The sequence below is a fragment of the Dermacentor andersoni genome, chromosome 1, assembly GCF_023375885.2.
Source record: "Dermacentor andersoni chromosome 1, qqDerAnde1_hic_scaffold, whole genome shotgun sequence".
NCBI lineage: Eukaryota > Metazoa > Arthropoda > Arachnida > Ixodida > Ixodidae > Dermacentor > Dermacentor andersoni.
Window position 1 is genome coordinate 269,792,270 of NC_092814.1, and position 24,336 is coordinate 269,816,605.

The 24,336-nt window shown below is 46.4% G+C and overlaps 1 protein-coding gene across 1 annotated transcript in view; it reads right to left on the reverse strand.

Moving 5' to 3' along the window:
* Window positions 1-24,336, reverse strand: part of LOC126548494 (cytochrome P450 4V2-like) — a 365,265-nt gene that overhangs the window by 29,463 nt on the left and 311,466 nt on the right. Inside the window, exons 4-7 of the mRNA XM_055063137.1 lie at window positions 21,249-21,436; window positions 19,788-19,857; window positions 12,888-13,014; window positions 11,457-11,630 (exon numbers count right to left, since the gene is read on the reverse strand). Coding sequence (XP_054919112.1) covers window positions 11,457-11,630; window positions 12,888-13,014; window positions 19,788-19,857; window positions 21,249-21,436 — 559 coding nt within the window. The remainder of the gene's footprint in view (window positions 1-11,456; window positions 11,631-12,887; window positions 13,015-19,787; window positions 19,858-21,248; window positions 21,437-24,336) is intronic.

The window sequence follows — 24,336 nt, forward strand, 5'->3', positions numbered from 1 at the left end:
GACGTAATGGACAGTTCAGAAGTTGAGCAGCGGGGTGCCGTAAATGTTTTGACAGCTGAAGGTGTTTCCCAAAAGGAAATTATTCGCCGTATGGCTGCCGTGTACGTTGAACATTGCATTTAATTGGCCACTGTGAAGCATTGGAGCAAACGGTTAAAAAAGGACGTGAAAGTTGCAAAGACGATCCAAGACCGGGCCAAAGCCATCGTGCAATCACCCCCAACACAAGTGCAAAAGTTGATGAGCTGATGAGACAGGAACGAAGGATAAACATCGATGAACTGGCAGAGCGTGTGAACATCAGTCGCGGTTCGGTTCACACCATAATTCATGAACATCTCGGTCATCGGCTCTTGTGTGAGCAATGGATGCCCAAGATTTTGAACCACCGCCAGAAGAAGGTTCTCCGCTGCCTTGACTCATCTGATCCGGTATCACAATGAGGGTGACGACTTGTCTGCAGTTGTGATCGGGCACGAACCATGGTGCCACTACTACGAGCCTGAAACACGACGGCAAAGCTTACAGTGGAAACATTCGAATTCATTACCCCCAAAGAAAGCAAAGGCCGTCATTTGCGCTGGAAGGTGTTGTTTACTATGTTTTTTTTCGATCGTCAGGGGCCATTACTGATAGAATTTTCTAAAGCCGGAGAGAATCGTTTCCGATATTATGAAACGCCGGATCGGCTGCGTGTCGCAATCAAGAACAAACGACGTGGAATATTGACGAAAATTGCTCCACGACCTGGCTATGGTGTTGGGCTGCTGAGCACGAGGTCGCGGAATCGAATCCCGGCCACGGCGGCCGCATTTCGATGGGGACGAAATGCGAAAACACCCGTGTACATAGATTTAGGTGCACGTTAAAGAACCCCAGGTGGTCGAAATTTCCGGAGTCCTCCATCACGGCGTGCCTCATAATCAGAAAGTGGTTTTGACACGTAAAACCCCATAATTTAGTTTTTAATTTTTCCACAATGCCCGTTCCCACGTCGCTGATGTGGTTAATACAAAACTGGCAAAGTTCAAGTGGAAAACGCTGCAACATCCGCCAGCCAGCTAAGACCTGTCACCTTGCGACTTACACATTTTGGGGAAAATGAAAAGAAAAGCAGCTTAAGGGAAACAGACTCGTGTCGGACGATGACGTGAAAGAGTCAGCTGCAAATTTCTTGAAGCAGCAACCTAAGAAGTTTTATGAGACGGTAATTACGCGACTCGTTAGTCAATAGGATAAATGTCTAAATGCTCATGGAGACTACTTTTACTTAAGTACCCTGTTTGTCATATATTTGCATTGGCTCACTTTCATTTGACTCGCCCTCGTATATTTTGCAGAACGGCTTTATATAGGTGCTCTCTGTTGGGACAATAATTTCTTTGCAATTACTCACGATACACGACCGGTGACAGCTGCTCCTGCGTAATACATTGGAATAAATGACAGCGTCATTGAGATTTTTCACTGGCCGTTGCATATGTACAAAAATGTAAACAAGGTTGTTGAATGACAAAGTTTCATTAACGTATTTGTCCTCAAATTGTTCATTTCATGGCCTTTACATTTTTCATATCAGTGGCATGCACTGCTTTGCTGGTTTCGAACTGATATAGTTCTAAGGATCGTGTGATATTTTCTTTACTTATTAAATAGACAAAAACATGGAAACATTGATATCAGTTATCTTGAGCACAATTTCTGGCACATACGAGTATATCTTCTTATTAAAAAATACATATATTACTTGTTTTGGCAGTGCGTAGCGTTCAAGAATTCGCTTGCAGCATCTTTGGCAATGGCAATGCAGTTATTATTCATGTATTTGATCTCTCGACAAATTGTTTAAGAGGAAGCTTTAGCTCGGGCCCAACTCCGACGCGGCCTATTCAAATAAATGTAAAACGCAGAAACGATTTTCTGAGATAACCCCTGGATAACTTTTAATGGAATTTTTTGAATTTGAGAAAGTTAACTTCTAGTATCTGTTGGAAGCGGAAGTTCGATTTAGGGCCTGAATTTTGTTCAAAATATTTTGAAAAATTCGAAAGTGTGAAAAAAATAGAAGCACGACGTTTACAAACTAAAAGCTCTTCATCAAAAACGGGTATCGCGGTTCGTCAAACGGCATCTATTATAAGAGTGAAATCGTACAAATTCGGTATGTCCATTTGTATCTTACATGAATTGATTACGTTGTGTACAAGGGTTCTGCAGAAGCCGTGTTTCCATAATATTAAAGGGACCCTGAAACGATTTTGGCGATTTTATACAAACGTACTGAATCGTTAGAGTAGGTCCTTCTGATCATTAATTGACACATCTAAGTGCTCTGCGTAAAGCGTGTAATTTATTATTAGGTTTTAAAAATGCACATCGCTGTCGATCGCAGCGCACTGCTCGGCGGAATTTTAAGCCGCCCCTACCCATATGATGCAAATAACCCATATGACGTCACATGGGCGAGCTATCTGATTGGCTGACCAGGGCGCGTGGTCGATAATTTTTCCAACTTTATGGTGAACAAATGATGCTCGTAATAGTTGGAATGTTAGTTACTTTGTTTTTGTAAAAAGAAAATAACAAAGAGAATACACAAGTATAGTTTTTTAGTACACTTGAGCACTTCCGGCACACAGCAAGTGTCGTCTGCTTGTGTTACAACGTGCGCAGTCTTTGACGAGAGCTCCGCCGTCAGTGTCGATCAGTCTTTTCGTGAGCACGATGAATCACCCTTGTTGCGTTGTGGGCTGCAGACGTAGCGACTGGAAAGATGTGAAGTTGCGAAATCGTGTCTCTCTGCAAGGCAGCATACGAGCGAACTGGCTGCTGCGCATCGGACTGCGGCTATCCGATAGGCGCCAGCATTTGCGCGTTTGTGGCCGTCACTTGACAGCGTAAGATTACTAACGCAATAGCGTTTCGCAAGTCCGGTATTAGGGCAAACACAAGCGCAAGGGGACAGGGTCTGGCCGCTTGACTGCGCCGGGATGAGCCATGAGATGAGCAGAAAAGTAAATGTGAATTGTCTGCACGGTGCAGCCACCTGGTGGCACAGAGCTCAACCATACACAGTAGCAGCAACGAAGTGCATTCTTCTTTGCTGCTGGTGTGTATTTTTCGCAGGAGTGTAATCATCAACACGTTGTTCTTATAAATGTTTAAAATGTTTTACACTTGGTTAGAGCAATATTAGCGCTTCGTTTGACTGGTTAAGCGCTCCGCCAACAAGTGTCTGGACAGTGCAGACCGATCAGGCTGCTCACGTACGTCTACTCTGAAGTTCCTTCATCAGCTTGAGTTTATGCCTCCAGTCATTTGCCGAAATGACCAGCTTGCCTGTGGTTACCGGAATACCGGCCACCTTCGGCGCTACGACAGAATGCTCGCAACGCACGCTGCTTCGATGGCTCTCGGTCGACGGCCAAGCGGCCAGCGGAGAGGTCTCGCGCGGGAGGAGGCGTGCTCCAACAACCGGAAGTGGACGATGTGACGTCGCATCGTGACGCATGACCAGTGAAGGCGGAGCTTAGCGCCGCTCGCCCGGCGAGCGAGTTGAGGAGGAAAGGCATGGCTAGGGAGGAGGGTAACTTCTAATCGCTTGTAACTCCATTAATACGTAACGCTTCATTTAAATTGTGGTGCGAATGTTCTACTTAAGCTGTACCCTATGCGCCTACAAAATTTGTCCGAACCGTTTCAGGGGCCCTTTAAATTTTTTTAGATTCATGTGTAACATATCAATTTTGTCCGCTGTAGATGTACTATTAGATGCGATTCACAGAATTGTGATATTATTTTTCATTGTTGAGTTACAGAGTTTTAAACGTGATAATTTTGTTTCCTGGAAATTTGAGATTTGTGCTAATTTTTAATAAAAAATTGACAACCTAAATGAAAAATTCGTGACCAGAAGACAGTAGAACTTAAGTTTTTCTTTAAATGCAACGAACCTCATCAAATTTTGTGCAGTGGTTGCCGAGAAAAACTAATTCACCTTCTACATGTATTTAGATTGGAGCATCCGAGATAAAGCTTCCTCTTGAGGAGGAGGCCAAGTTGCAACGTGAGCCCCCCCCCCCGAACGAAATTTCTGGCTACGCCGCTGATTCTATTATCACACGTTGATACTGGTGATACCACTTACCTCGGTGATACTAGGGGCACGACTTCGTGCGAGGCGATAATGAATCACAAATATATTGGAAAATGAAAAACAGTCGTTATAACATACGGCACCACGGCACACGACACGTGCAGAAGCAAGCCGATAGTCGGAACCCACGCAAGAAGGCCTAAATCGGGACTTTGCACTCGCCGTTACGGGTTATTTAAATTGAATTCTGGAGTCTACGTGCCAAAACCACGATCTGATTATGGGGCACGACGTAGTGGGAGACACCGGATTATTTTTTGACCACCTGATCTTCTTGAACTATAGAACCAAATGCACAGTGCACGAGCGTTTCGCATTCTGCCCCCATCGAAATACATCCGCCATGCTGGGATCGAACCCGCGACCTCGTTCTCAGCAGTGCCAGCAGTGCAACGCCACAGCCACTGAGCTACAGCGACGGGTCATTGCGCAATATTTAATTCCCATAAATGCACTTTCTGCACCTCATTCCAGTTTTACAACAGACTTCAGCGGGCCGAAGAGAACCGGCTGAGCAATATTTGGCGGGAGGTCACCCAGTCCAAACGTACCTGTAAAGCCGTTGGCGCCCTGATGATTCTACACGCTGTCTATACAGGGTATCCGACGTAACTTGAGCCACAAATTAAAGATATACAAAGCCACGTTGCTGGGCAGAACCAAGGTAATGTTGTTTGCCGTCACTTGGAGATACTCAGATTATTTATTAAGTATACCTAATTAGTTACCTTAATTAGGTTAATTAGTTAACCTGATTATAGTCTTAACTGATTAATCAAATTCTCAGTTATTATAGTAAGATGTAAAGTGTCAGCTGGAAAATTGTAGAGCAACACGAAGAACTCCCGATACAGCTTTCTGTTCCTCGATACGTGCTACATAAAAGTGTTTTTCCGAGGGTGAAAAAGGCCCGCGAATACACACAACAAAAATTAAGTGCCTCGAGCGGCCAGTCGCGCGGCAATATTGCGTGTATTTGCAGGCTTCTTTCACGCTCGGAAAAACACTTTTATGTAGCACGTATCGATAAATAGAAAGCTGTAGCGAGAGTTCTTCTTGCTCTACAATTTTCTCATTGACACTTTTTATCCAATCATAATATTTGAGATGTTGATTAATTAATTACGACTAATTACCTAATCAGGTGGAATTAAAAAATAATCTGAGTATCCCTAAGCGACGGCAAGCAACATTACATTGTTTCTGTCCAGCTACGTGGCATTTGCATGTACTTAATGTTTGGCTCGAGTTATGTGGGACGCACTGTATATCTTCTCGCAATCTTACCTGCTTACCAGCAGCTATACCGAACACAATATTAAGCTTTATTCTTGCTGTCAGGCGTATCTCGTTGCCACTGAGCTCAAATTCCTGCAGTAAAAGCATACCCTTTGTTACGTTTCGCCTACAACGCGCGGTATAGCCGGCGCGGATGCAACGGACGCCGGAGCTTCGTTCAAAGCGGCGGACATTTTGGCCCGTTCGGAGCTCCCGCAAAGCCTCCCCGCCAAGCGCGTCCAGGCGTGTTTCAGTGCCCCGTGTCTTCGTGTGTGCGTGTGTGTGTGTGTGCCCACGCTTGTCAAAGCGCGGCAGCCGGGGAGAGGAACTCCCCAAGTGTGAAGCGAGGAGGTCTGACAGGCGCCAGCTTGGCGATGCGTCACTACACTCGTCTCAACGTGTCTCTCAGTCTGCCCGTACCCGCCGTCACGTGGTCTCGTCACGAGGCCTTCCTCTTGCCCTCGACTCCGAGAGTATAAGAGCAGCTGCCCCCGGACGCCAAGAGAGAGGCTCCGATTTCTTCCGTTGAGTTACGTGCTCTCCCGTCTCTCCACTTCGGTCGACCTGACCGCCCGCTCTTTTGCGATGTTAGAATAAACAAGTTGTTCTGTTACCAGTCGACTCATGCTTTGCCGGGACCTTCGGATGCTTCCAGTTGTGCCCAGGCCGCCAGGCCAACGCTACCCTTGGGGCTTGCGACCCATTTGCAATAACGGGCGTCAGCACTGAGGTTCCAACAACTCGTGCCAGCGGTGCGATATCCAACAGCTGGTTGCCAGCGGTGAGATCGCGACAACGGAGGCCAGCAGCGAAGATATGCGGTTGACTGTATGCTGAGCAGCACAACGGCCATCCGGGAGCAGTGCAACGAGCCCTGTGTGATGACTGGTTGCCTGCAGCGGAACGACTGCGCTGAATTCTTGGCTGCGAGGTTTGGTGAGTGCGGGACTTTCTTCTACTGAGTTTTGCCAGGCTTTTGTTAGTGTCAGAAACAGAGCTGGTAATTGTGGTTGTCGTTGCTGCCGGGTTAGTTTGCGGCAAGACAATAGTAGGCAGTAGAGAAAGCAGCGTTCAGAACAGCCATGGATTTGAAGTCGTTGCGCAAACCGAAATTGCTGGAGCTTGCAAGAGAGTTGGGTCTGGATGTCTCAGACAAACTCAGAAAACCAGAACTGCTGAGGGCTATTCTTGAGTTAGAAGCTGAGGATGACGAGCTGTCGGAATGCCTTGAGACCATTGAGGAGAGGGAGACGGCAAAAAGACAGGAGCGCGAACTTAAAGAGCAAAAAGAGAAACAGGAGCGCGAACGAAAAGAGCAGAAAGAAAAAGAAGAGCGCGAACACGCTTTGGAAATGAAGCGTCTCCAGGTAGAGATGGAACGCGCTCGTAATGGAAGTCAGGCACACGGTGCAGGAGAACGAGTATTGTTCAAAATGACTGACCTGATGCGGCCGTTTAAGCTTGGAGAGGACATTGGTTTGTTCCTGGTTAACTTTGAGCGAACGTGCGAGAAGCAGCGGTTCTCTCGGGAAACGTGGCCACAGCGCTTGCTCACTTTGTTACCCGGCGAGGCGGCCGACGTAGTCGCTCGCTTGGAGAGAGAGGAGGCAGAGGATTTCGACAAAGTGAAATCGAGTCTGCTAAAAAAGTACAGGCTGTCAGCGGAGGCGTTCCGTCGGAAGTTTCGGGAAAATGAGAAAGGCAAAAGTGAGTCATATACAGAGTTTGCGTACAGGCTTATGTCAAACATGCAGGAGTGGCTCAAAGAAGAGAAAGCGTTTGGTGACCACGAGAAAGTTCTGCAGTGTTTCGGGCTAGAACAGTTTTATAGTCGGTTACCTGAGAACGTGCGGTACTGGGTCTTGGATAGGCCAGACGTTAGTACGGTGGCTAGAGCCGCTGAGCTAGCCGAGGAGTTTGTGACGCGTCGGGCTCGCGGAGCTAAGGACGGTCAAAAGGGTGAATTTGGCTCCAAGTTTGAGAGGCCGAAGTTCACGCCCATGAGAGCAAAGGGGGACACACGTAGTGCGGATGCGAGTGAAAGCAGTCCGACCGAACGTAAGGAGACGGCGGCAACCGAAGCCGAACGCAGAAAGAGGTTCGAGACGAGGCAAGCGCGCGTTTGTTATACGTGCCAGAAGCCGGGTCACTTTTCGGCGCAGTGTCCAGAAACAAAAACAAAAGTCGTGTTTTTGTCATTATGCAGCACTGACGAGAACATGAAGCTTCTCGAGCCTTACATGCGAGACCTCCTCGTGAACGGGAAAGAGTGCCGAGTGCTTCGCGATTCCGCAGCTACAATGGATGTAGTTCACCCCTCATACGTAGAACCCGATATGTTCACGGGCGAGTGCGCATGGATCAAGCAAGCCGTGGAAGCTCATAGTGTGTGTCTGCCCGTAGCAAAAGTGCTTATTGAAGGACCTTTCGGAGCACTTGAGACGGAGGCCGCAGTGTCATCTATGCTGCCCCCACCCAGTACCCGTACCTATTTTCGAACAGGTCCGATCACCTCCTGCGCGAGAAGGGGCTTTTGTTTGGTGAGGCTAGCGTTCAGGCCTTAACCAGATCGAAGGTTCGGGAGCTCGCTGCAAAGGCAGTAGTTGCGGGGCCGACGTTGTCGAACAATGAGAAAGAGTCAGAAGCGCAGCAAGCTGATATTCAGAGCACGCCCGAACTGAATAAAATTGAGCCTGTAGCGTTAAAGGCACCAGATACTGGAGAGGAAATTCCCGATGCGGGAAAGTTAGAAGAGCTATCTGCAGATTTGCTCATCGCGCCTACGTCAGACGGACTTAATAGGTTGCTAAAAGTCAGCCGGGCGGCTTTGATAGCCGAGCAAAAGAAGGATGGCAGCGTAGAAAACATACGCTGCATTGTCAAGGAAGGTATCGCCAAGAAAAATGCTCGCTTTGTGGAAAGAGGTGGGGTCCTGTACCGGAAGTATCTAGACCGCAGAGGAGTGGAGTTCGATCAGCTGATCGTGCCTCAATGCTACCGTCAGGATCTGTTGCGCTTGTCGCATGGGGGTTCGTGGTCCGGACACCTAGGAGTTAAGAAAACTAAGGACCGTCTCTTGCAAGAGTACTATTGGCCAGGGTGTTTTCGGGACGCAGACCACTTTGTGAAGACATGCGACACCTGTCAGCGGGTGGGCAAACCAGGGGACAAATCGAGGGCGCCGTTGAAGTTGGTACCTATCATTACGGAGCCTTTTAGACGGCTCGTTATTGATACAGTGGGACCTCTGCCGGTAACAACCACGGGGTACAGACACATTTTGACTGTGATCTGCCCAGCGACAAAGTTCCCTGAAGCAGTGCAGCTTAAAGAACTCAGCTCAGTTGAGATAGTCAATGCACTACTGTCCATATTTGCGCGAGTTGGTTTTCCTGCGGAAATCCAGTCAGATCAGGGCACGGTGTTTACGAGCGCTTTGACGACAGCCTTTCTCGAAAGGTGCGGGGTAAAGCTGTTACACAGCTCAGTGCACCACCCCCAGTCGAATTCCGTTGAGAAGCTCCACTCCGTCATGAAGCGCGTGTTGAGAGCATTGTGTTTTGAGCAAACTGACTGGGAGCTGTGTCTGCCTGGGGTGAAGTTTGCATTAAGGACCGCGCCGCATGCGGCTACGGGGTTTTCGCCAGCTGAGCTAGTGTACGGTCGCTCGCTGCGATCTCCGCTTCGCATGCTTCGAGACGGATCACTGCCCTCTCCAATGGCTGCAGACCATCTCTTCCACAAATGGCCGCCTCCTGCGCTGGAGCCTCGCTTTGCAATAATATTCCTTTGAGGTGCGTTACAAAAAGGGGAGTCTCAACGGTAACGCCGATGGCTTAAGTCGAAGCCGCTAACGTGGGAATCAGCCTCAAAATTGTTTGTTACTGATGTTTTTCTTCCTGAGGCAGGATTTTTAACATATTGCTTTTGTGTAGTGTTCCAAAGTGATGATGTGCTTTCTCGTGCAATTTTCCAATTTGTGGACGTGTTCTGAGTGCTGCTAAACTACTGTAAGGAACTAGGCAGTAGTATAAAAGGGGAAAGAGCCTGGCAGGGCTTAGTGAGGGTTGTGCCGTGCTTGCTGACTGAGCGGTTGAGTTTCGGCGTAGTTCTAACGCTTGCCGGGAACGAGAACAAAAATGTCAACTCTCCCGAAGTCACTTTGCAGTGTCCTGGGTGAACCTGAACGAGAGAACGAGGCCTTCTCTGTGCGCTGCGCTCAAGAAACGCCGAAGGACGCCCGACTTCGGTTATGAGCATCATCGAGCGACATCCCTCCGGACAGCGGATGCAGTCCCCTGACCATCGGGATCTCCTTCCCCCGGCGGGGCGGTCTGTTACGTTTCGCCTACAACGCGCGGTATAGCCGGCGCGGATGCAACGGACGCCGGAGCTTCGTTCAAAGCGGCGGACATTTTGGCCCGTTCGGAGCTCCCGCCAAGCGCGTCGAGGCGTGTTTCAGTGCCCCGTGTCTTCGTGTGTGCGTGTGTGTGTGTGTGCCCACGCTTGTCAAAGCGCGGCAGCCGGGGAGAGGAGCTCCCCAAGTGTGAAGCGAGGAGGTCTGACAGGCGCCAGCTTGGCGATGCGTCACTACACTCGTCTCAACGTGTCTCTCAGTCTGTCCGTACCCGCCGTCACGTGGTCTCGTCACGAGGCCTTCCTTCTTGCCCTCAACTGCGAAAGTATAAGAGCAGCTGCCCCCGGACGCCAAGAGAGAGGCTCCGATTTCTTCTGTTGAGTAACGTGCACTCCCGTCTCTCCACTTCGGTCGACCTGACCGCCCGCTCTTTTGCGATGTTAGAATAAACAAGTTGTTGTGTTACCAGTCGACTCATGCTTTGCCGGGACCTTCGGATGCTTCTAGTTGTGCCCAGGCCGCCAGGCCAACGCTACCCTTGGGGCTTGCGACCCAGATTCTAACACCTTGCTCTTGACTTGCCAGAATCCACATCAAGGGCGCCTTATCATCACGGACATTCCGGCTACAAAACGGGCCAGATTGTTACTCATGTTATTACGAAGTGCACAGAGGTCGCCTGCGCTTTTACAGAGCGATGAATCGGTCAGGCTTTGTAGTTAAGTAGCCATCACTGTCATTACGGCGAAATGTGTCACTATTATAAACATCGCACTTGGTGCCCACTATACGGCTGCCGTACTCGCATACGTCTGTGTCATAACTGCCTCCTTCAATAGTTAGGAAGCTCCAGCCGTGGTCTTTTTGCTTATATATATGTGAATGCATTATTTTCTTTGCCTGTGCATCGAAATGCACTGGCGGTGCCCCGAAAGGCTGAACAGGCCACTAGCGTCATAAGGGGTGCGTGTCAAACATCTCAGATCTGTCTTTCGATTTCCGACAGCAACGGTCCCTCACATAATTCGCATTTCGCTTTCTTGTGGAGGTGGCTGGTTGAACTAATGGTTGACAAAGCACGCATCCCCAGTTTAAGAATAACGAGTTGGCACACTTGGAGATGTACTGTCACACTTGCCAGTGTAACACTGTCTTAGATAACACGACTGTTTGGTTAGAAACAAGGGCGATCCGTCCCACTAGATATGTGAAATGTCACTATATTTCGAAGGTTAGCGATGACAGGTTTAGCTAGCCATCTATATAGACTTGACTTCGAAGGAAATACGTTTTTCTGAATACTCTTTGCTTCTATGCACTGATTAAATCTTTGCGTGGCTTGTTTGATTTATTTAGCATACTTAGCGCACATCATTAAAAGTGGTTAGATAAGAGTCAGTGCTACGTCCTGTTCCACTCCTGTTATCCTACATTTCGCGCGGTCATTATCATGACTGCGTGAGCTCTCCAGAACTTACTCTGTGCACTACACCGTAGTTCTGGTGAACTTATCGCTGACGTAAGGTAAATTGATTACCGAACAGGTGAGAAAGCACACGAAATAGGTTTTCAATTAATGATAGGCCAATGTGGTGTCAATGGAAACGATCGAGTCGACGTAGCCGTCTGTACTGCGCGCGACCACGAAAACTCTGTTCAGCGTACCTCGAACATGAAGGTGTCCACCTCTTCGCGGATGTCCTCTTCAGAGATGCTGTTCTCGTTTATGTGGTGGTCAAGCAGGACATCCAGGAACATTGGCCGCTTCTTGAGTTCGTCGCTGGAGTCCGTTATGAGCCGCTTCTCGGCGAGCTTGACGTCTTTCCGTTCACGTATCACCTGCACGGCAGCCGGGGAACGCAATACTTTCTCATTATTAGTCGATTTTCTCCAACTTAATCAACAAAAGACTTACTGTATGGCTTTCAGCCACGTGGTTCGTGCTTCTGCTGTTCTTACGTGCTTATTGATGTACTCTTCCCGCAATACTAATGACAGTTATCATCAAGGAACTGCATTTCATCTGTTATGACGGATGTCGGTGCAGTTCATCCTTATCATTCACTTGTTATCCAGGTTTTAGAACAATTTCTAGCTTTCTACCTTGCGTAACAAACGTTTTAGTTTTCTTTCTCTTCTGTCGTGGTGAATTATTTGCGCTCTTGCTGTACAACGCATAAAAAGGCAGATAATTTAAACTGTAACCGTGCCACTTGCCACTACACCTCTGTGTGCAATATTTTAATACGAACTTAAAAGACGCTAGAACTTAACGCTTTCTAAATAACATGCGAAATAAAGCACACAAGTTAACAAAGCACTGCTACTTTGCGCAACTGACATTCTCAGATTGCCACGAAACAAGAAGTCTTTTGTTCACTAACGCGGCTACACCAGTGTGCATTGTCGTTCTGCATGGAGGTAGCGCCTCTTTTATAAAGAACATTCTAATTACCACCTCACAAATGGCACGAACGCTAGTGCAAACTATTGGTTGTAATGTTTTGCACACCGTGCATCTAAGCACTCTTGCAGTGCTCATGAAGGCTTGTGCATCGACGTTGCCAGCACGTAATTACTTATCAACAGAGGGAAAGTGACAGGAGTGAGGCAATACCGTTATCACTCAAACACACCTTTTAGAATGCACTGATTAGTTCTATCATCAAATTGAAGAGAAACCAAAGAATAAAAGAAGCGTTTCTTCGCAAAGAGATAACAATATTTATTTCGGTGCAACCTCTTTTTTCTATCAACCTACCTGCCTTCCAATCTGCCTTCTTTATCTCCCCTTCATTGCAATAGGTGATAAAACTAGAAGACTGAAATTACTCTTTCACAAATTGAGTCTCAGAAATGTCAATCCTCCCTGCAGCTCGCAATCTTGAAAAGGAAGTGGCGAATATCCATGTGAACGTGGCACGTTACATCGGCAGAAACGTTTTGCACACTTGTCAAAGTGGCCTGCCGAATCTGAATTCTAAACTCGATAATATTGTTTTAGGGTGCAAGAATTGCAGAAGTGATCGGATTATTGACAAAACTGTTTGTGGTTTGACCGAGTATGCGCCGCACCGGAGGAAGGAGCACGCCTACCTTTTTGGTGAATGTGTGGATGGCGCTTATGTCGTGGTGGTAGAGACGTCCGTTCCTCGTTAGCCGGTAAAGAGAGTCCAGCCACAGCCACGGTCGCACGGCACGGTTGATGAAGTTGCTGCCCACTCTCCAGGTGGCGCCACCATGCGACACGAAAGGCGCCAGTTGAAAGCTAGGGCATATACTACCATGCCCCCGTTTAACAAGAATCATCGGTATGGCTAACACCGTAACTGTAGCTGGCATGAGATGGGGCACACGTAGCCAGTGATGTCGGGAGAAGCTTTGCTTCAGCCTGCAACAGCCCTCACAAATGTGCCTGTGTAGCGTATTTCAACTGCTAGTATTGTTTACTGACCTAGCTATGTGATAAGCCATTTTCATGCAAAGGATCATCACTCACTCTAAGGAATGCTCTAATGCGCCACGACGTTCCTACCACTTAACAGTGGTAGAAGCGCTAAGCCACAAGGCACATTTTCGCCCAGCTTCCACGTCGAATTCTGGCGCATGCAGTGTATTGGCCTTCCATTATCATCATCATCAGCATATAATTATGTCCACTGCAGGACGAAGGCCTATACCAGCGACCTCGAAATTCCCCTTCTTACGTTAGATGATTCCGAGTTGCAGCTGCAACTTTCCTAATTTCATCCCTTACCTAATGTACTGAAGTCCTCGACTGAGGTTCCCTTCCCCTGGCACCCATTCTATAATGCTAATGGTCCGTATGTTGACTGCCTTACGCATTACATGGCCTTATGCATTACATGGCCGCTTTCTTACTGTCTCTTAACGTTAGGCCTTACATTTTTCATTCCATCACTCTTTGTATGGTCCTTAACTTGTTCTCAAGCTTCTTTGTTAGCCCCCAACTTTCTGCCCCATATGTTGGTACCGCTAAAATGCAATGATTGTACGCTTTTCTTTTCAGCTGCAGTGGTAAGCCCCCAGTTAGAGTTTGGTAATGCCTGTTGCACGCACTCCAACCCATTTTTATTCTGTAAATTTCCTTCTCATGATCAGGGTCTCCTGTGAGTACCGACCTAGATAAACGTACTCCTGCATAGATTCTAGAGGTTGACTGGCGATCATGAATTCTTGTTTCCTTGCCAGGGCTTTCAATACTACCTTTGTCCTCTGCATATTAATCTTCAACCCTACTGTTACGCTTTCTCAGTTAAGGTCCCCAATCATTTGTTGCAATTCATCCCCAGTGTTGCTGAACAGGAAAATTACATCTGCAAACCGAAGGTTGTAGAGATATGCACTTTTGATCTTCACTCAGTCTAATAGCTGATAGATTCCCTGTCTAATTGCTTAAATACTTCTTCCAAGCATGCAGTGAATAGCACTGGAGAAATTTTGTCTCCTTGCCTGACCGCTTTCTTGACAGGAATGTTTCCACTTGTCTTGAGGAAGAATTAAGGTAGCTGTGTAGTCTGTGTAGATATTTGCCAAGATATTCACGTATGCTTCCTGTACTCCTTGATTACTTAATGCCTACATGAATGCTGGTGTCTCTTTGACTCAAATGCCTTTTCATGACTTATGAATGACATGGAGAGAGGTTGGTTCTACTCTGCAGGTTTCTGAAATACCTGGCTTATGACATGGATGTTGTCTATTCTAGAATGCCCTTCCTGAAGCCAGTAAGTTCTCTTGGTTATTAAAGTGTTATTCAAGTCAAACGTTGCCCTGACTGTATTGGAAATTACCTTGGTAAATATTTTATACAATACTGAAAGCAAGCTAATGCGTTTAAATTTTTCAATGAATTGCTTTTCCCCTTCTTACGGATTAGTATTATGTTAGCATTCTTTCAGCTCTCTGGTACAGTTGAAGTCGTGAGGCATTGCGCATAAAAGGCCCCAAGCTTTTCAAGCATACTATTCTCACCATATTTGAATAAATCGACTGTTATTCGATCGTTTACGCACAAATAGGTATGAATGAGAACTTGGTATGGACAAGCTCAGATGAACGGTAGCAGATACACTTTTTTTTTTAGAAATACGAGGACATATTAGACGCCTTGGATTGATACCCTCAGTATCACTATTTCCTTATGGTCTCTTGTCGACAGTATAGCCTCAAAAGATGCTGGGCCGTATGTGGCAGAATGGCGCTCACCGATAGAACGTCGTCAGCGAGAAAAGCAATGTGCTCGTGGGATGAAAGCGACATGCAAAAGGGGCGCCGTCGGTTATCAACGCATCTAAAAACGCCGATGTTATTTTCTGTATAGCTGTAACCTTTGCGGCGTATCGACGTTTGAGCGTTGATGTTTAGGTTTTTAAAAGCAAAATGTTATGCAGTGATGGTCCAGCCAGTTTAGGATTTGGAGCAATTTTTGGAGCAGGAAAAATGTATTTCACGAGCAGATTAGTAGCAGCCACACCAGCATTTCGGTGCAGTTTCGGAGCAGAAAAAGTGGTCTTTTTGGAACACTTGGAGCAGTACAGCACTAATCTGTAGCCATTTGGCGAAGCTTGTTATTACTGTGCAATCAGTTAGCGCTGCTCAGCAGTGAAGCAAGACACAGAGCCAACAGCAACCAATTAAGCATGCCTTCCCACGGACGGTATACCATGCATGGCATGTTGCAAACATCTTTATTTGGGTACGCAAGGAACTTAATTTCGTAAACAATAAAACAATATGTTTTACGCTAAACAGAACAGAAACATGGGCCTAGGCGCAAGATACATAAAAATTACAAATGAGCTAGAACAATTTGCGCCCTCAGGCACAAGACAAAAAGTGATGGCAAATGTCTTACGTGCATTTCAAATGACAGATCTGCTTTGATATGCTTTACCGCCCTAGACAAAATGTATATTACGCCCAATAACAACGTTAGATGCTCGACAAGAGATTATGCATCTATGAATGGCGCTAAGATGAGATGCCTCCGAATGGTGTGTCGCAAAGGTGGTGCATGGCGTTGGAGGACAACGTTCTTACCATCCACTTACACTTTCTTTTGTTATGAGGCAGTTTTTCGGCTTCCAATGTGTCATGTGGCCTCTGCGAATAGATTCGAATCGATTCGGGCTAAAACCGTAACTTTTTTCGTTGATACCCGAACCACCTTTCGAAGCCCTACCGATTAGGCCTAACGAACAAGGACGTTTTCAGCGGTCGTTTGCATGTGCAAACACGTGAATCTGCGTGTATGAACACGCGTATGCGCTATGATCTGCGTGCCTTCAAGTGGCTAATCAGTCCTATATCTTCGCATGCAGACGCTGCTTTTGTCGCCGTTCCCTCTGTCAGCGTCGGGTATGGGAATTGCTTCGAATGCAGCTAACGACCCGGACGACCTTTGTAAGAAGGAAGGCGTGCTTCATAATCAGATTGTGGTTTTGCCACGTAAAAATTCCATAGTTAAATTTTATTTTGTCCCGAAACCAACTGAGCGCCGTGGTAGCGCTCAGTGCAATGCATCGGCCTCAGCCAAGTTATTCACCAAATATAAGAAATATAGAGTACTAGATAATCGAGTCGCGAATTGAATTATTTGAATGTTCACAAGTTGATTAGTGTACTTGAGCACAGCCAACTTCCGATTTTTCGGGCTCCCTAGGGGCCGCGAAAATGTCCAAGAATTCAGGCAGTCCTAAAGAAACGAAATCATGCCTTTTACTGCCCTTGATCAGGGGCTCAAATCGCCACAGGCACGCCCGAAATAGCTCTCAAAGCCTGCGAGTACAGTTATTAGGCGTATAGGTGCTTGTACTGTGACAGGAAACGGCGGGTGCACGCGTGCACAATTAAGCAATACATATTGTGTGCCCTTACAATTGATTCTTCCCCCTCTTGGTATGCATCACCACAATACTTTTTGTATGCTTCACCGCATTACAACAAGCTATTGAGACAAAGCTGACTTCCTGGAACCAACATTATGCAATGCGTCGTGCTTTGCGAGTTTCGAAGTCATTGGCGAGGATTACAAAGGCGGAGTCTGCACCATTGCCAACAGCGGCGAATTGTTTTAATGGAAAACACGACACCGAACAGCAAGACGCTTCGTAGCCAACGTCGAAGTAGCTAGGCCTCGCGTTGCCACGGTGGTGCCTACGGCTGCCAGCGGATCTGCGTGCGACAGCGCCTGTTCTAGGCAGCGAGATAATCAAAATGGCGAATGTGGTGGCTTCGATCATTGCTGTTTCGAACCTGCGGTCATGGCTAAAAGTCCGGAAAATCGGAGGGCGAAGGGTTTTTGCGTACGCAATTTCAGATGTTCTTGTACACTGACTCTATGGGGCACCGTGGCGGTGCCGCGAAGGCATCCTAACTATCGGGCGCCCGGAAAGTTGGTAGTTGACTGTAGTTGCATAACCCCACTGAAAACATTGCATTGCCGTGGAAACGCGAGAATACCGCACTTTTGCGCAGTTGGCCCATATTGCACTTGAGTGGGCGCAGCCAGGCGCAGGCAAATCAAATTGTAAAAAAAATGGCGCAAATGGCGCAGTTGGACCACCACTGGTTATGGTTTAGGATGTGTTCACTGAACTATGATGCACATCCAGATAAGTTCGTCTTCGAATACTTACATTCACTTTAAATTCGTGCCGCTAGGGTAAAAAAAAGAGCCGCAAACATAATCGTCATTTCTTCCTGACGTGACGTCGATGTTCCTCAGGACAAAACCGTCGTGTGAATACCAATTGCTCATAATAATTCAGTACAAGTGGACAGTTTCTGAAGGTTACATTCTATCAATACCTTTCGATCGTATGGTCGTTTTCATGGCTGTTAAATTCGATTGTTTCTAACTAAGGGTGGGCAAATATTCGAAGTTTCGAATACTAATCGAATAATACAGGCTAACTATCCGTATTCGTACTCGAAAATGAACTAATCGGCATTTTCGAATATCTCAAAGCAACCAAATATTTCGCAACAACCGAAAGTTGAAGTCTGGTTAATGTTCGCCGCCTGGCTAAACAAAGTATTTCAAAACAACGTTTCGAAGCAATGCAGAAACGAGAAACAAAATGGGCAATGCAAACTTTGTTTTCAGTTTTTGCAGAAGCCTGCATGTCAACCTGTGATTTTCGTTGTGGCCTATCGTTAAGGTTCTCATGCAGTCTATAGGTTCTCATGCAGTCTCATGCAGTCTCATGCAGCCCCCTTTTTTATATGTAATTAAACGAGAGGCTGGCGCCTTTAGTGGCGCTGTCATGTAGCAGCTTTATCTTTTACGGTGCAACCTGCGATGTTTACTTTGCAACGAACCTTTTGACATGTCTATAGAACACAAGCAGCATTGCCTTTTCTTCGCTTCCAACAACTTTTTATCCTTTTTCGGGAACCATTTATTTAACGTCTTCGGAATGGTAGATATACAGCTATCTTACTAGGAAAACGTGTTTGCTACCAGGTTCCAATTTTGTTGAGAAGCTATTCGTGCAGTCTTTCGTTGTGGCAGTGATCTTGGGTTTAAAACTGATCCTTTGTTTCTGATAGCTAGCCGTCTTACTTGCACTAGTCCGTACAGGCGCGGTACCTCAATATACCGAAGTAACTAATCCTTCCGTAAATATATGCCTCAGGCTTCAACTATTCGACATTCTATTCGGTATTCGATACTTGCTATTCGTATTCCATTCATATTGGATAAAGTAGATATTCGATCACCTCTGTTTCTAACACTTGGTGGTTCTAAGAAGTGGTGTGACATCCTGTACACAGGCTGTTTTTATAGGTTGTGCAGATCTTCGCAGCGAAACGGTTGCCACCACGCAAACTGTTTTCTCGCTTGGGACTTTCTGACGGAAATACTCTCTCGAAAATTTTCTCCTGAAGCAATTTCCGCGTCTTGTGCTTTGGTGAAACCGCACTTCTCTTTTTGTTTCCTGCTGTGCTTCACGTGCTCTGAACGAAATTTGTTTAGAGTGGAACAAAACTTCTTAACTGCTGTACTTTCCATAATGTATCCTGGAAAGTATGTTTACTTTACCAGATAATTTTTAGCGCACCCTGCTGGACTAGTAAGTTCATATTTAGACATCAAAATTGCGTAAGCAGCGACTATAAGAAAGTGGAGTAGATAAGACGGCGCTTTTCTTGTCTAGTTCTAGAGTATTGTCCTTGCTTACGTTTTTTTTTTTTTTTAGGACTACGGATGAAAACTTCTCAGTTTATCATCATGACTGCTGGCACGTTCCACAATGGTTACGTGCACTTGTGAGCTCTGACTAGGCGTGTCTTCCTATTACTTCCTTACAATGAGCACATCAGAACTTAAAGCATCATGGCAGAGTGGCAGTGCGACAACATGAAAACGTACGAAAGGCCAGCCTATCATTCATAGATCACTCACGCTCGATCATAACTGCCCGCAGCGCATGCACCTCGGAGCTAAAAATAACCTTTTAATGATCGGTAATTAGTTTTAGTAGAACTAATTCCTCTATGGTGGATAACCTTTCATTTCTACTTTCGAATTGATGTTCATTACAAACTGCACCAACTCAAAGACCATGTACGCGGATCAGATGGACTCGCACATTCAATGGTTGGTATTTCGTCCGCAAAGACCCGTTTGTGTCAGCACATAGTTTTTTTTCTCTGCACCATGCCACACTGCGAAATACAAGCTCGCTATGTTCGCCTATACCTTACACTGTTATCAAAGGACGCTCGTTGCGTCTTTCACCTTGTGATTACTCAGGCACTGAGGATCCGTAAAAAAAAAAAAAGGCATGCAATGGCATTAAAGTCAATGGCGCCCTCTCTTTGACGTTCGTCAAACTACTCTCTCTAAGGTGTCTACATACATTTTCATATTTCCGAAAAGCGACGGACATCGGCAGCCCTTTCCCGCTCATCAGCTGTGCAGAATGTTAGCAGCGCGAGCATCTCCCAGGAAGAGTGGCATCTCACCTGTAGATGTTGCTCACGTACGTAGAGGTCGGGTTCGTCTGCGCGTTCACCTTGACTCCCATGGCAGTCTCTGGGAAAGAGTCGCATGAACGTGAAGCGACGCATTAGGAGGAGCGCAAGTTAGAATATTTACCCGAGAATGCGGATGCAGCGAGCACACGCCCAGCGGGCATGTTTACCTTGAAAGCGAGAGAAGCTGCCCAAAATGGATGACTAAACAGTGACAGAAAATTAGCTCGTGGCGGAAAGGCTTCATGCATATGAAACACAAATGCGGCAGAGTACCACGGTAGAAAGGTCGAAATAACCATTCACCACTGAAACGGGGGAACGCTGTAGACGTCGTCATACTGATTTCACATTGAACCAGTCCTTTTATTTCGAGGAATTTCAGTTTCAGTTTCAGTTCAGTCTATTTTCCTTACCTGCTTCAATTCGAGACTATCTTCTTGCTGAGAGAGAGAGAGAGAGCGCGCGATGTCGTTTATGAAATCTAGAGAAACCTGGCCGCAGGCCTGGCGTGATACTGTGGATGTAGAGTGAAAGATGAAACAACGCCCGCAAAAAGAACACAAGCATACATCCAACTCAAACAAGCCATTCACATTGAAAACCACCTAAAATGCCTTGTTAACACCAGATTGCCGCCAAAAGCGCCTCTGTATCGCACGAGCGGTATTTCTATACAGGCCGAAATTGTCCCGTAGCTCGTTCGAGTGTTGCCGTAACCAATCGCGTCACGGGAAAGTGGAACAAGCGAAACAGCAGTATCGGTGAAAGCAACAAATCTAGCGTTAGCTGCCCCCTCTGCCATCACGATAACGAGCCCGTGGACATACCACACTTGCTGTGGACTCGCTCAGCTACCGCAAGCATCAGACGTCGTCATGCCGGTCGAGCTAAAGTCAGCATGCAAGATCAAATCGGCCTGAAAACATGGCTGAACGACACCTCGTGTCGCACGCTCTTACATCTTGGAAGGCCGGCGCCTGCTGTGAACAGATGAACCTCGCAATATTTTTATCCAATCCCCTCGCCGGCCTTGTGGTCATACCCTCGGTATAAAGACGTTTTAACTACTACTTCTCAGGACGCAGATCATGGCGAATACATTGAAGCGGCATTCATGAGCGTTCTGTACAAGGAGTATACATAACGGCTTTAGGCGCAAATTAAATAACTTCACTGGAACGTTACACGTCAAGTACTTTGGGGAGTCTGGCATTTGAACCTTATAATGAAAGTGCGTGCTACACGGCAGGAATACGCCTTCTTCAGTTCACCATGGTGGCGGCATGCCTGCTCCCTCCTGCCAGTTAAACTTGTTCTAGCCTACCGGATAAACGAGCAGGAATATATATATTCGTTTCAGTACACCTTCCATCCACGCAGACCACATCAGCCATTCTCTACACTTCCGTTTTTTTTTTCACAAAAATTTCTTGCTCACGGCGAGCGTACCGCAAATAATGTCGAGAGTGCAGGCAGTGACGAACTTGGTGATGTCGATTACACAATGTGTCTGGTGCTGCAGCGCCTGCGCGAAGATCTCTCCTTGCTCGTTCATGATAGGCAGGAAGTCTTCGAGTATTCGAAAGTGGAACGCCGGCGTCAGCATCTTCCGCCGCGACTTCCACTTGGAGCCGGAACTGCAAAGGTAGAAGAAAAAAAATGTGTAGTATCTTCCTATCTGTCCGTCCTGGGACTGTATTATCACTAGAATTAAAGGCCGAGCACGAAAGAAAAATGCAAGAACAAGAAGAAGGTGTTATAAGGCACGCTGATTGTTTTTACCCGCTTAATTCAACCACCTGATTCATAGCCAATCCCCCACTATGGGTATGCGCCACAACCTCTAAGGTGAACAACAATAACAACAAAAATATGGCACCAGGCCGGACGTGATGCTTGATGACTGCTGGAGGAGAAAGAGCAAATTATCAAGAGCATGTGTGACTAATGTAAAAAAAACAATACGCCGCTTGACCAGCTTCATTTTCAGCGATGGCCACATACAAATTAACCGTTGAAAGGCTTTTTCTATGATTTCTGCTAGAGTCTGAACTTATGGCGACAGATGGTCGTGGCAGCGAAAGAGACTCTTAGGCGGAGAATATTGCTGGTCCAGTCTACCAGGCTAGCCTCGCCTGTTGTAGCGTTTACCGCCACCACCTGCTCTGTTCAGTGATTTGCAGTTTTGACTACGCGCAGGATGTAGCAGAGCCTGTATTCTGCAATCTAAGATGGCTGATTTTGCGCAACAGGCTAGGAGACTATAACACGTGCCTGACGCAGACACACAGGCGCTAGTGTTTTTGTATTCACGTGTTATTGTGTCCTAGTTTGTGCACAAAAGTTGCCATCATGCATGGATTACTCGCCCAAACCAGTACCCTATACTCAGCTGTATACTGCGCACATTCGCATGAGGAATACACGTGAAAATAGACGGCTTGCGCTGGACGGCGCTTTGTTCATTGAATATATGAAAGCAGTCACACCTCCGTTGGTTCCAACACAGCTGGTTCCCTCAAAGCTACACATTAAACATTTTAACACCCTTATGGGTGTTAAAATGGGTGTTTTCTGTATTTACACCCATGTCTACACCCTTTCAGCACCCTCTTCGGCCAAAACACCCTATCCTAAGGGTGTATACCACACATAAGGTGTGACTTTGCTCGAAGAAGGGTGTTAAATCGACGACTCAGGGGTGTTGAACGCATTGATGCACAAATCTTGGTAACGTGTACACGTCCGCGCATATAGCAATGTGTTCACGTATTGCATTTTAAATGCGAAAGCATTTTATGTCCTTTCAGGTAGAAAAGCTGGCGTTCTCCGCAACAACAATCCATATAGGACCTTGCTCATGCCAATCTTGCCATTTCCATTGAAAGCATTCAGAACCGCCCCGCCCGTTTTATTCTCTCAAAGTATTCACGTCATTCTAGCGTCACGTCCATGAAAAGAACACTAGGTCTACCTGACCTTTGGTTGCGTCGCAAGTACTTTCGTCTCTGCCTTTTTCATAGAATATGCTACTTTAACCCTTCTTTTAAAGAAAATATTTTCACCACACCAAGTTCTCGTCTCGCATCGACAATCAACACAAAATTGATGTGCCATTCTTCCTTTTTGCCAAGAACAGCGACTGAATGGAACCGCCTTCCCGCCTCCACAGTCTCAATTTGGGACACCACTAATTCAAGATCGCCGTTCAAAGTGTCTTACAGTACGATTTTATATTCTTGCCCTGCACTGCAAATATTGTATATTTTCAAAACTTCTTTCTGTTGTACCTATTAGGCCTTGAAAGTATGTATAATAAATAAATAATATGTGACGTCATCACCATCTTGTATGACGTCAGTAGTGATACAGAAAGTAGTAAATAGAACAACGTTAATTATGAGCAATTATGGGTAAGTTATGTGAAATAATGTGAATTAGGGTGGAATAAATTGGATCAAGGTTCGTACAAACTATAGCAAGGTGGATTACGGTAGATTAAGGTAGAATTGTGAACGACACGTGACAATGTATGAACTAACCTATCACGGTCACGTGATAGTTGAAAGTGTACATCCGTGAAGTCATTAAGTTTTCGCATTCCTAAGTGACTGTCGATTTTTGTTCAAGGATTCCAATGTTACTGGCATGACGGCCACTCCAAAAATGCATCATCCAGAAAAAGTACGCCCTCTCACTTACAATTTAATTATCATTATATTCTGTGCTCACAGTAATATTATCATGCAATTAAACACTTCTAGAAAAACTGCACTAGCAGAATGAAAACACGCGAGCAACTTGCACAATTCTGCACGAATATTTCGGTGCCCTTAATAGCCCAACAAAAAGTGGCGAAATAAAAGAAGCTGTTTGGATACATTGCTCATCAAACAGGGACGTGCTGTTAGACGAGCCTCTGCTGTACAATGACATCAACTTACAATTTGCCTGGTGAAGCAATAGACATTTATAGCGGCGAGATCACGTTGGAAGTTCTCAAACCCGAATTTCCACCTACCTTTCCTAATTTATTAAGAAATTTACTAAGCTACTGATCTGCTTTCAAAGCACATCCTCAGACACAGTTTGTAAGGCTCAGCCTATATATTAAGGGCTGGTATCGTCAAAGCTGTAATTGCTTATCCACAACATACGCTCTTACAAACGCAGTCTTCAGTCTCCTCATGAATGCCTACGCGTTGCTGTCGCACGACCAAGATGTGAGCATCTTTATCGAGCCACGATCTCGCTGGATTACGCTGTAACCTCGCAAGGTTGCTTCGTTCAGACGCAGCGAGTAATCTAATCGCACCAGCAGAAGAGCGCCGAACGTCTCGTTCACGGTCATGATTTGTGCACCGTACCCTCCGTGATGCAGCACAGACCGCACCCCCGCCCCCAACGAAAAAAAAAATGCTCGGCACGAAACGTAGTAGGAACTACCCACTCACCGCTCTAGTTAGAGACCACTACGAAAGAGCAGCACACAGGCGGCCATGCGAGCACGCAAATCGCATGGCCGCCTGTGTGCTGC